The sequence below is a fragment of the Macaca thibetana genome, chromosome Y, assembly GCF_024542745.1.
Source record: "Macaca thibetana thibetana isolate TM-01 chromosome Y, ASM2454274v1, whole genome shotgun sequence".
Lineage (NCBI taxonomy): Eukaryota > Metazoa > Chordata > Mammalia > Primates > Cercopithecidae > Macaca > Macaca thibetana.
In genome coordinates, this window is record NC_065599.1 from 9,262,538 (window position 1) to 9,275,993 (window position 13,456).

General features: G+C 39.2%; 1 protein-coding gene across 8 annotated transcripts in view; it reads right to left on the reverse strand.

Moving 5' to 3' along the window:
- Window positions 1–13,456, reverse strand: part of USP9Y (ubiquitin specific peptidase 9 Y-linked) — a 211,175-nt gene that overhangs the window by 154,449 nt on the left and 43,270 nt on the right. For all 8 annotated transcript variants that reach the window (XM_050777802.1, XM_050777798.1, XM_050777799.1 and 5 more), the window contains one exon: window positions 10,724–10,867. In XM_050777802.1, coding sequence (XP_050633759.1) covers window positions 10,724–10,819 — 96 coding nt within the window. In that variant the 5' untranslated portion in view covers window positions 10,820–10,867. The remainder of the gene's footprint in view (window positions 1–10,723; window positions 10,868–13,456) is intronic.

Genomic DNA, 13,456 nt, shown 5'->3' on the forward strand with positions numbered 1-13,456 from the left:
TGAAACCCTGTCTCTACTAAAAATACAAAAACAAAATTAGCCAGGTATGGTGGTGGGCACCTGTAGTCCCAACTACTTGGGAGGCTAAGGCAGAATGGCGTGAACCCAGGAAGTGGAGCTTGCAGTGAGCCGAGATTGCGCCACTGCACTCCAGCCTGGGTGACAGAGCAAGACTCTGTCTCAAAAAAAAAAAAAAAAATTAATGGCTACAAATTATTGCATGAGTTGACTAAGCAAAAATTAGAGGGTATGTTTTTGTCATGTTTACTGTTAATAAATACACTCATAATAAACCTTATGAATTATCTCCTTAAGGATAGGATATTGAAGTAAAATGACTAAACAGGATAAACAATTCCTTTTAAGGCTATATTCCCAAACTACATTATAAAAGGTAGCACTAATCTTCACCCTTACATGCACCGTTGTGTTTACTTTAGTGTCTTCACCAATTTAGCTTCTAATAAATTAGTTTGACTACATACTACATAAATTCTGTAGAAACCTGCTTTTTTAAACTTATTTTTATAGATTATAGATAATTATAGATTCACAACCTATTCCAAAAAAACTCTACATTCCTTAATAATAACCAATAGTTTAGACACAAAAATTCATAACTAGGGATTACAGGTTCCTATTGCTGTTACTTTTCTTCTTCCTCAGTTTCTCTTGAGAGAGACAAACAAGAAAAGGCAATAAAGCTGGATTCCTCAAAACATCAAGAATTAACACCTCATAATTAAAGAGATTAAAATATTTAACTTAAGCAACATATAAATTTCTTCCTTACAAATACCAATTATGGTTTAGGAAGATTAAATTGAAAAGTATGTCTGGAAGAGGACTGTATAGAATTGACCTCATTTCTTAAATGTTTAATAGAACTTGCCGATGTTTTCTTCATTGCAAGATTTTAAAACTATAATTTCAGTTTCTGTACTCAGAACCATTATACTGGTGGTTACAAGTCTGTACTCAGAAACTGAAATTACAGTTACTTATTTCTTTTTCAGTCTTTCAGTCACCCAACTGTCCTTCAACAGGCAAATGGACAAACTAGCACATTTATGCAATAAAATACTACTCAGCAATTGACAGGAAAAAAACTTTTGTTGCAACATTAACAACATGGAAGAATACTAGATGCATAATGCCAAATATCAAAAGATTAAGTCAGCATGATGCTTATACAAGAGTTTAGAAAAAACAAACTATGCAGCATGGTAGCTCACATCCATAATACCAGCACTTTGGGAGGTGAAGATGGGAGGACCGATTAAACCCAGGAGTTTGAGACTAGCCTGGGCAACATAGGGTGACCCCATCTCTAGTTAAGGAATCAAAAGAAAAAGAAAAAGGCAAAACATACAAATGAAAAGCAGATCAGCATTTGCCAGGAACTGAAAAGGGAAGAGTTAAATATACAGGGACAGTGCAAATAGATTTTTGTATTTTACATGTTCATTATACTGGTGGTTACAAGTCTTTCATTTGTCAAACTCAGTATTTGTATATACTGCATCCCAAGTGACGTTTACTGTATATAGCCAAACGAACAGAAATTTCAAAAGCAAGAGAAACAAAAAGCACATGCATGTGGGCTTCAACTTCCAAGTCAGATGTGGTATTTGCAACAGATTACTGCGTCTCTCTATAACTGAAAAGTGGCTAAAATTAACTGATTGTTTAAAAAACTGCAGAAGCTACCTGGGTAAGAAAAAATACTCCAGAAACATATAGACAAGATAACTGCGATTAATGATTTCATTCCAATACAATTCTGCCTACAATGGATATGGACAGCAGGCTTAGAACTAGCTCAAAATCCACGGCAGATGCAAGTGGAAAGTCACAGAAAGTGTGGGAAGATAAGCTTCAGTAAAACTTTAACACATTATTTACAAGGCTTGAAGCAGAATGTTTGATTTCCTGTTAGGATATATTCTGGATGTTCAAGTGCCATAGATGGGAATAATAAAACCTAATGGAGACCTCCAAAGAAGAGAGTGAAACATTTCAGCACTGTTTCACTGAAACAATGGAAAGAGCCCCACTATAGTCTATTGGAAAGTAAGAACAAAATAGAAGACCACTGAATCTTACCTATCTCTGATTCAACAGTCTCTAAGCTTGAATTAACCAACCCCATTCTGGCCAGTGAGAAAACAGTTATATTCTCTAAAATAGAAAGGTAATAATAATATAAGCAAACTTTCAGATTAATGATGCTATATGAACGTAACCCTTAGGTGTGTTTCTGACCTAGAACATACAGGTAGGATACTGTGGAAATGACAATGCGACTTGTGAGTCTAGGTCATGAAAGGTACTATGGCTTTTTCTTCCCTCTCTTTTGGATCAGTTTCTCTGGCAAAGGTTAACCGCCATGTCTGAAGTCACTCAGGCAGCCCTATGAGGGGATTTACATGGTAAGAAACAGGCCTCTACCCATCTGCCATGTGAGTAAACCACTGTGGAAATGAACCCACCACAGTCACAGTCAAGCCTATCCGTACATACCTATGATAAAGTTAAATTTATAAATTAGGCACAGTAAGAGATTAACAACAATTAACAATTTTTCCATGGATGGAGCCAGTCGAGGGGTGGAAGGGTTTGGGATGAAACCTGATCATCAGAATCTAGATTTCTCATAAGGAGCATGCAACCTACACATTACGAGAATCTAATGCTGCCGTTGATCTGACAGGAGGTGGGGCTCAGATGGCAATGCTTGCTCACCTGCCTGATGCTCACCTTCTGCTGTACGACCCGCTTCCTAACAGGCCACAGTGTGGTAATGGTCCGACCTGGGACTGGGGATTCCTGCTCTACATTCACAAAAGTAGCAGAATGCACATTCTTTTCAAGGGCACATGGAACATTCATCAGGACACACAATGCCACAAAATAAATCTTAACAAATATAGGAAGACTTAACTCATAAAAGTTTCTTTTCAGATCAGGATACAATAAAAGTAGAAATCAACAGCAGAAGAGACCAGGCACAGGGGCTCACGCCTGTAATCCCAGCACTTTGGGGGGCCGAAGTGGGCGGATCATGAGGTCAGGAGATCAAGACCATTTTGGCTAGCACAGTGATACCCTGTTGTCTACTAAAAATACAAAAACAAAATTAGCTGCGCTTGGTGGCATGTGTCTGTAGACCCAGTCACTTGGGAGGCTAAGGCAGGAGAATGGTGTGAAGCCAGGAGGCGGAGCTTCCAGTGAGCTGAGATCACACCACTGCACTCCAGCCTGGGTGACACAGCGAGACTCTCCGCCTCAAAAATAAAAAAAGAAATCAACAGCAGAAAAAAAACCCCAAAAATCCATACATAAGTAGAATTTAAACAATACGTCTTAAATGGCCTATCCATCAAAGACGATAGAAACTATAATAGAAACTATAATATGTGAGGCAAATAAAAATGAAAAAATACCAAACTTATGGGATAGAGCAGAAGCAGTGCTGAGGGAACCCTAAAGCACTTTAAAAAAGATCTCAAATCAACAACCAAAATTTGCACCTTAAAGAACTAAAAGAATAACAAAATACATCCATGCTCCACAAAACATTTCATTTAAGATGAACTAAATATACAATGGTCATCTCATAATATTGTAATATTCCATTTTTACTAAATTTTTTTTATTTAGAACTTACCACTGTATTATAATTACCTGCCATATTCAACACATGCTAACAGGTTAGTCACCTAAGGCAATAACTGGCCTACATGTATAGTAGGTTATACCATCCAAGTTTGTGTAAGCACACTGTGATGTTTGCAAGACAGTGAAATCACTGTCAATGCATTACTCAGAACATATGCCTTCGTTAAGTGACACATTAAAGCAAAAGCAAGCACAGATGTAAACAAAACAGAGAATAGAAAAACAACTAAGAAAAACCAATGAAATCAAAATTCTGTTCTTGAAAAAGATAAAGAGCTGCCAAACCTTTAGCTAGATTGACTAAGAAAAGAAGAGCCAAATAATTAATATTAGAAACAAAAGAGGCGTTACTATAGATTTTATACAAAAAAAGTTAAGGATTATCAGTGCATCCTATAAACTACTGTATCCCAGCAAACTGCATAACCTGGAGAAAAAAACAAATTCCCAGAAACATACAATCTACACCAAGAACAACTTATAAAGAAATAGACAATCTGAGTAGATCTTAAGCCTCTGTGGCAACCAGTCCCAAAGTATGAAAACCTAACCTGTAATTAAAGAATTACTGAAGGCTCCTGGTAGGAAGTATGCAATGCAAGTTAAAAACTAAGAGGCCAGGCATGGTGGCTCATGCATGTAATCCCAACACTTTGGGAAGCTAAGGTGGGTGGATCATGAGGTCAGGAGTTCAAGACCAGTCTAGCCAAGATGGTAAAACTCCATCTCTACTAAAAATACAAAAATGAGCTAGGGCTGCTGGTGGGTGCCTATAATCCCAGCTACTTGGGAGGCTGAGGCACAGAATTGCTTGAACCTGGGAGGCGGAGCGTGCAGTGAGCCGACATCGCACTACTGCACTACAGCCTGGGTGACAGAGCGAGACTCCATCTCAAGAAACAAAAACAAAAACAAAACAAAAACCTATTAAGAAGCCAAATTTTATGGGAATGCACAATTTTTTTTTTTAACTTTTCCCTGAAAAGTCCCCTTGAGCTTCTCGGAGGGAAAGATGCAAAGTTGCCATTTTGAAATACAGAAGAGGCCGGGCGCGGTGCCTCAAGCCTGTAATCCCAGCACTTTGGGAGGCCGAGACGGGCGGATCACGAGGTCAGGAGATCGAGACCATCCTGGCTGACACGGTGAAACCCCGTCTCTACTAAAAAATACAAAAAAAAAAATAGCTGGGCGAGGTGGCGGGTGCCTGTAGTCCCAACTACTCGGGAGGCTGAGGCAGGAGAATGGCCTAAACCCGGGAGGCGGAGCTTGCAGTGAGCCGAGATCCGGCCACTGCACTCCAGTCTCGGCGACAGAGCAAGACTCCATCTCAAAAAAAAAAAAAGAAATACAGAAGAACATTCTGTTCTATTAAAAGTAAGCCCTCAAGAGAAACTAGTTTATCCTACTAAGGTTTTTTAATGCCTAAGTGACCTAAAGGAAAAAAAGATACTCAACTCTAGCCTGCTATAGCATTCTACATGGTAGAATTAAAAACCCCAATTCCAGCTCCCTATACCCATCATGTTCCATGTAAGCCACAGTCCAATGGCCACAGGCTCACAAAGACATTGAGACTTAATGATATAGATTACAGACTGCTTCCCCTCCCCAAATACCTTACCAGTACATTAGAGCCCATCTACCAAAGTTCCTTTCTACATAGTACTTTATGTGCATCTCTCAAGAAAAAATTACAATGCACACTAAAAGGCAAAAAAAACTGAAGAGACAGAGCAAGCATCAAATTCACACTCAGATTTAACAGGAATGTTAGGTTTTTCAGACGGAGGCTAGACACAGTGACTCAAGCCTGTAATCCCAGCACTTTGGGAAGTGATTGCAGGTGGACAGCTTGAATCCAGGAGTTCAAGACTTGGCTGGTCAACATGGTAAAACCCCATCTCCACCAAAAAAAACAAAAATCAGCCAGGCGTGATAGCACATGCCTATAGTCTCAGCTACTTGGGAGGCTAATGAGGGAGGATCGCTTCAGCCTAGGAGGGAGAGATTGTGGTGAGCCAAGATTCCACCACCATACTCCAGCCTGGGGAATAGCGTGGTAGCACGTCTCCAAACAAAAAGATTTATCAGATGGAACTATAACTACCATTAATGCACCAAGGGCTCTAATGAATAAAGCAGATGACATGAGAGGAAAGACTGTTAATGTAAGCAGAGAGAGAAATTCTAAAAAAGAATCAAGGTGATACAGGAATGAAGAGCGTCTTCATTCCTGTGCATTTTAATGATGCACTCATTTAAAAAATTACATCTGAACACTGAAAAGCAGAGAAAAATAGGCTGACAAAAAAAAAGTAGGCCTGGCATGGTGGCTGTAATCCCAGCACTCTGGGAGGCCAAGGCAGGTGGATCATGAGGTCAGGAGTTCGAGACCAGCCTGACCAACATGGTGAAACCCTGTCTCTATTAAAAATACAAAAATTAGCCAGGCATGGTGGCACGTGCCTGTAATTCCAGCTACTCAGGAGGCTGAGGCAGGAGAATCACTTGAACCTGGGAAGTGCAGGTTGCATTGAGCCAAGGTCATACCACTGCACTCCAGCCTGGGTGACACAGCGAGACTCCATCTCAAAAAAAATGTGTGTGTGTGTGTGTCTTATGAAACAACTTACATGTCTTATGAACAACTTACATGTTCATAAGACATGTAAGTTGTTCATAATTGTCTTATGAAACAACTTACATGTAATGGAAATAGCCAAAGGAAAAAAAAGAGAAAGAAAACCAGAAGCAATTATAACTAAAAAATTTCCCCAAATTAGTGCCACACAATAAACAACAGATTCAGGAAGCTCAGAGAATTCCAAGCTAGATAAATGCCAAAACAAACAAACAAACAACAACAACAACAAACAAAAAGAGTACACCTAGAAATACATTCAAAGTGCAGAAAATCAAAAATAAAAGGTTTGAAAGATGCTATAGGAAAACATCTTATCTATAAGCAATGCAATGATAAGAATTACACTGGGTTTGGTCTAAGATATCATACAAGCAAGAGACTGGAATAAGATATCTAGAAGTGTTGCGAGGAAACAACTACCAATCTAGAATTCTGTATTCTGCAAAAGTATACCTAAAAAGTGGAGAAATAAAAACTTGGTCAGACAAAAGTCAAGAGAATTTGTTGTCAATGTATCTGCTCTGCAAGTTTTTGAGACAGTAGAAAAATGATATACAACAGAAACATCTTCAAAAGAAAAGCATTCTGTAATGAATGCGTGAAGATAACACAAAAACTCTTCTTTTTATCTTAAATGATCTAAGACATAATGGTTTCTCTAAAATAAAATTAGCAGCTGGGCACAGTGGCTTCTGCCTGTAATACCAGTGACTCAGGAGGGCTGAAGTGGGAGGGTTGCTTGAGTCCAGGAGTTTGAGATTAGCCTGGTAAATATAGTGAGATCCTCTACAAAAATTAAAAAAAAAAAAGGAGCCAGGAATTCAACACTACTGTAAGCTAAGATCATGTTACTGCATTCTAGCCTGGGTTGACAGCGATACCTGTCTCAAAAATAACAAACTAAATTAAAATAGCATTAACAACAATGTATTCAAGGATTACAGCTTATGTAAAAATGAAATGAAAGACAGCAATGATACAAGAACAGGAGGAAACAATTACAGATATTTTGTTATGACAACACATGGACTCCACACTGGAAAGCGGACTTACGGATTTGGTATAAATGCCTATTGCAAATTCTAGGGCAACCACTATAAAATTTAAAAATAAAAGTCTATGATTAATCTAAGAAAAGAAAAAATATATAAAATGTTCAATTACAACCACAAAAGGCAGAAAAAATGGACACAAATTAATAATAAACAATAAGGGTAACAAATGGAGAACAATAACAAACAGTGTAGATACTAACCCAACTATATCAATAATCATCTTCAATATCAATGGCCTAAATATACAATTAAAAGATTATTATAGTAGATCAAAAAACAAAAGCCAACTATATGCTGTCCATAGGAAACCCACTTTAAATACAAAGATGTAGATCAGAATTAAAGGAATGAAGAAAAACATACCAAGGTAACACTAATCAAAAGAAAGGGAAATTAGCCATACTAACTTCACAAAGTCAACTTCAGAGAAGCAGAATTGTACAAGGAAGAACGTAATATATGTGGTCAATTCAACAAGCTGGAAATATCTTTAATGTATATGCTCCTAACAATATGGCCCCAAAATATGTGAGGCAAAAACTGATAGAAATGCAAGGAGGACTAGATTGATCCACTAAGATAGTTGAAGAGTTCAACACCCTTCCATTGGAAATGGACAGATCCAGCAGACTACATCAGTAGAAACAGAAAAAACTCAACAGCATCATCCATTAACTGGATCTAACTGATATCTTTAGATTATTTCCCCCACAACAGTGAGTATACCTTCTTCTTAAGTGCAGTGGGAACATTCACCAAGATAACCCGCCCAGTGGCCATAAAACTCACCTTAATAAATTTAAAATGAAAATAATGTAACACATGCTTTCAGGCCACAATAACATTGACACAGAAATCACTAAAAGACAGTTGTAAAATCCTAAAATGTTTGGATACTAACACACTTCTAAATAACATGAGTTATTTAGAAAGAGAAAGGGCTGGGCACGGTGGCTCTTGCCCATAATCCCAGCACTTTGGGAGGCTGAGGAAGGCGGATCACAAGGTCAGGAGTTCGAGAACAGCCTGACCAACATGGTGAAACTCCATCTCTACTAAAAATACAAAAATTAGACAGGTGTGGTGGCGCACACCTGTATCCCAGCTACTCAGGAGGCTGAGGCAGAAGAATCGCTTGAACCCAGGAGGCAGAGATTTCAGTGAGCCAAACGCCACTGCACTCCCAGCCTGGGTGACAGAGCAAGACTCCGTCTAAAACAGAAAAAAAAGGGAGAGAGAAAGAAAGCTCAAGAGAAATAAAAATAAAATTTGCACAAAGTGAAAATTCAACTTAAAATCTGTGGAATACAGCAAAAGCAGAAATGAGACAAAAATTTATACCACTGAATGCATATATTAAAAAGAAACATCTAAAATCAATAATTAAACCTTCCGTTAAAAAAAAAGTAGCAAAAAGTATGAATTAATTCCAAAGTAAGCAGAAAAGAACTACGGCAGGAATGAAAATGACAAGAAATTAACAGAAAAATCAGCAAAACCATACATGCTGGTTCCTTGAAAATATCAATAAGCCTCTAGTCAGGCTAAGAAAAAAGGAAACATAAATTATTAATTACAGAATTGAAACAGAGGACATATAATACAGATGCCATAGTCATTAATGGATCCCCAAACCCCAGGTCACATACTGACTGGTACCAGTCCGTGGCCTGTTAGGAACCAGGCTGTGCAGCAGAAGGTGAGTGTCAGGCAAGCCAGCATTAGCACCTGAGCCCGCCTCCTGCCATATCAGCAGATGCATCAGAATCTCACAGGAGCCTGAATCATATTGTAAACTGGATCCGTGTGAGGGATCTAGGCTGCATGCTCCTTATGAGAATCTAACTAATGCCTGACGATCTGAGGTGGAACAGTATCATCCCAAAACCATTCTACGTCCCCCCATTTGTGGAAAAAGTATCTTCCACAAAAGCAGTTGCTGGTCCCAAAAGGGTTGGGGCTGCTGCACTGAACGATTATAAAGGAATACTACGAACAACTCTATGCCTACCAGAAATTCCTTTAAAGACACAATCTGCCAAAACTCAGAAAAGAAACAGATCATTTGAATTGGCGATATTTTCTAAATAAAGTGTCAATAAATAACAGTCTTCTGAAACAGAAGGCACAACACCCAGAAAGGCTCAGTGATAAATTCTCTCAAATATATAAAAATAAAACCCTATCAATTCTCTACCATTTTTTTCCACCAGATGGAAGCAAAGGGAATACTTTCTTTCTCGGCCATTCTATGAGGTCAGCATTACCCTCATACCAACAATCAAATATATCGCAAGAAAACTAGACCAATATACATCATGAACATAAATCCAAGTATCAACAAAATACTGCCTCAAGGAACTAGAAAATGAGCAGCAAACAAAACCTACAGAAAGCAAAATAATGAGTCATAGAAAAAGAAAGAAAAAACACACAAATGGGAATTAAAAAGCCAAAACCCCGAAAACATTAACTCAATGCAATTAATGACTCACCCTAGGAAAAAAGGCAAGAAAAAGTAAAGGCAAATTACTAACATTAGAAGCTTCATGTATCTTACAAAAAATCTACCAGGATAGTAAAAGAAGTAATTATTTCCAAATAGGTCAGCACAGAACTTTGATATTAAATCTATGTTAACTAAACCTTTTAGAAGTATTATTTTACTTATCCTTGTTTTACAGATATGGAAACTGAGGCTTAGATATTATAGCAGTTAGAGTCTAAGATAATCTTATAAAGTGGGGTTTGAATATAAATAGCTGCCTGATGTCTGTACTTATAACTAAGGTTACAATGATTAACTGAATACTTTTGCCCTCAGATTCACATGGGACCTTAGAAACAGAAAAACACAGGGCTACATTCTCAACCATGTACAGTAATCAAGGTTTCCTTTCACTAAGAGCCAGAGTCACTTTTTTTTTTTTGAGACAGGGTCTCACTCTGTTACCCAGACTGGAGTGCAATGCCTTGATCACAGCTTACTGCAGTCTTGACCTCCCAGGCTCAGGTGATACTCTTGCCTCAGCCTCCCATGCAGCCTCCCAGGACTGTCTGCATGTGCTACCATGCCCAACTAATTTTTGTATTTTCTGTAGGGACAGGGTTTCATCATGTTGCCCAAGCTGCTGTTCAACTCCTGGGCTAAAGCAATCCTCTCTTCAGCCTCTGAAAATGCTGGGACTACAGGTGTGAGCTACCACACTCAGCCCATAGTCACTCTTTTCATGTGTACCTTAAAATAACCACATATTTTATGATTACTTTACAAATCATTTAGGACACGTTTCACTTTTTGTATTCCACAGTACCCAAAACAACACAGTCTTACTCCTCCTACCTGGTTCTGTTGGAAGAGATGCTGAGACTGTCCATCAGGAACCTGGCCCTGGCTGTCATTCCCTCCCACTGGAGAGCCATGAGTGATGGCTGTCATACTTGACACAGAAAGATCTTTGCTATTTTGTCTCTTTATGTAGTTGTCCTAAGGGAAGAAATTATAGACCACTTATAGAAGATGAAGTACCAGCATATGTCAGTCTTAAAAATCTCCAATTCAAGCACTAAACATCTTGCAGAGAACATTTCATAACCTAAAAGGAAAAAGGTACCACTGGCCTACACATTAAAAAGACAAGTAAGAGTCGGGGCACGGTGGCACATGCCTGTAATCCCAGCACTTTGAGAGGCCAAGGCAGGTGGATCACCTGAGTTCAGGAGTTTGCGACCAGCCTGACTAACATGGTGAAACCCCATCTCTGCTAAGTACAAAAAAAATACAGCTGGGCGTAGTGACACATGCCAGTAATCTGAGCTACTTGGGAGGCTGAGACAGGAGAATAGCTTGTACCTGGGAGGCAGAGGTGGCAGTGAGCCAAGATCGCACCTTTGCACTCCAGCCTGCCTGGGCAACAAGAACAAAACTCCGTCTCCAAAAAAAAAGATGAATAAGAAATAATTACAATTTTAATATGTATAGTAACATCACCAGTCTTCACAGTCAATAACAGAGGATTATAAAAGTAAGAGAAATTAAAAGTTAAATTTGTATTAACAGTTTTACTCCCCTTAAGAAATTGATACTATTGTACAAGCAGTAATGCCAGGAAACATACAATAAATAATATAACATTCCAGAAAAATAAGTAAGGTTCTTGGTTGTCATTTTTAACTTACAGAAGAATCTGTGAAAGGCCTATCAATTGCTGCCTTATATATACTGTGAAAATTTAATACCTAAACACAAGGAAACTAGTATTACATTTTTACAAAGAATTCAAGGCAATGCACAGTCAACAGAGAGCATTATCAATGGTTTTTAAGATAATTTTTAAGTGATTTAAATATAAAATTTAAAACTTCGGGGTAATTTTTCTTTGGACGGGTTTAAACTATACCATAGTTCTCTCCAAAACCATCAAATCTGTCAAGTGACCTCAGGTTTCCACTTTTGACAAGTCTTTTTCAATAGTCCTTTAGGAGAAACAACAGTATATTCAAAGAATCTTAACAGGACTACAGGACACAGAAATTGAATGGTGACGGTCCACTGCAACCTGATAGGAGTATGGGAAAATGCCACCAAATCCTTTACATTCCATATTCATTAGTCCAGTGGTTTTCATCCTAAACTGCAAACTAGCATTTCCTGAAGTACTTCTAGAGGATTCCTAATGCCCGAGTTCCAGCGTAGACCAAACACAGCAAAACATCTGAGACCTAATAATTTGTACTTCTTCAAAATCTCCAAGCTTAATCTGTTGTGTCACTGACTGAGAACTAGGTTTGTTTCCATAAAAATTAAAACTTGAGGCAGGGTGCAGTGGCTCACGCCTGTAATTCCAGCACTTTGGGAAGCCAGGCGGGTGGATCACAAGGTCAGGAGATCGAGACCACCCTGGCTAACGAAGTAAAACCCGTCTCTACTAAAAATACCAAAAATTAGCTGGGCATGGTGGTGGGCACCTGTAGTCCCAGCTACTCGGGAGGCTGAGGCTGGAGAATGGCGTGAACTCGGGAGATGGAGCTTGCAGTGAGCTGAGATCGTGCCAATGCACTCTAGCCTGGGCAACAGAGTAAGACTCAGTATCAAAAAAAACAAAAACAAAAAACTAAAACTAGAAATCAAAGCAAGGTAGAAAAGAATAATCAGTGATATCTATGGGTCCAAAACACATTGCCAAAAAAAGGAAGGGAGGGAGGGAGGGAGGGAGGAAGGAAAAGGAAGGAAGGAGAGAGAGAGAGAGAGAGAAAGAGAGAAAGAGAGAGAGAGAAGAGTAAGACACAGTATATAAAACATTAAAGTAAAACAAATCAAATAGGCCGGGCGCGGTGGCTCAAGCCTGTAATTCCAGCACTTTGGGAGGCCGAGACGGGCGGATCACGAGGTCAGGAGATCGAGACCATCCCAACATGGGCTAACATGGTGAAACCCCGTCTCCACTAAAAAAGACAAAAAACTAGCCGGGCAAGGTGGCGGGCGCCTGTAGTCCCAGCTACTCGGGAGGCTGAGGCAGGAGAATGGCGTAAACCCGGGAGGCGGAGCTTGCAGTGAGCTGAGATCCGGCCACTGCACTCCAGCCTGGGCGACAGAGCGAGACTCCGTCTCAAAAAATAAATAAATAAAAATAAATAAACAAATAAATATGTGTATAACAAATTTAACAGCACTTTTCAGAAGTCACGCACTATGTGAAACACTTAATTTCACTCAACAAATCCATTTAGTAGAACAAATCCTTCACAGGTAAACATAAACAGAGAGTAAAAAAAGCAAATTGCTGGGCCAGGCCTAGTGGCTGACGCCTGTAACCCCAGCACTTTGGGAGGCTGAGGCGGGTGGATCACCAAAGGTGGGGAGTTCATGACCAGCCTGACCAACAAGGAGATACTCTGTCTCTACTAAAAATACAAAATTAGATGGGAATAGTGGCGCATGCCTGTAATCCAGCTATTCGGGAGGCTGAGGAAGGAGAATTGCTTGAACCCAGGAGGCAGAGGTTGCGGTGAGCCGAGATTGCACCATTGCATTCCAGCCTGGGCAACAAGAGCAAAATTCTGTCTCAAAAAAAAA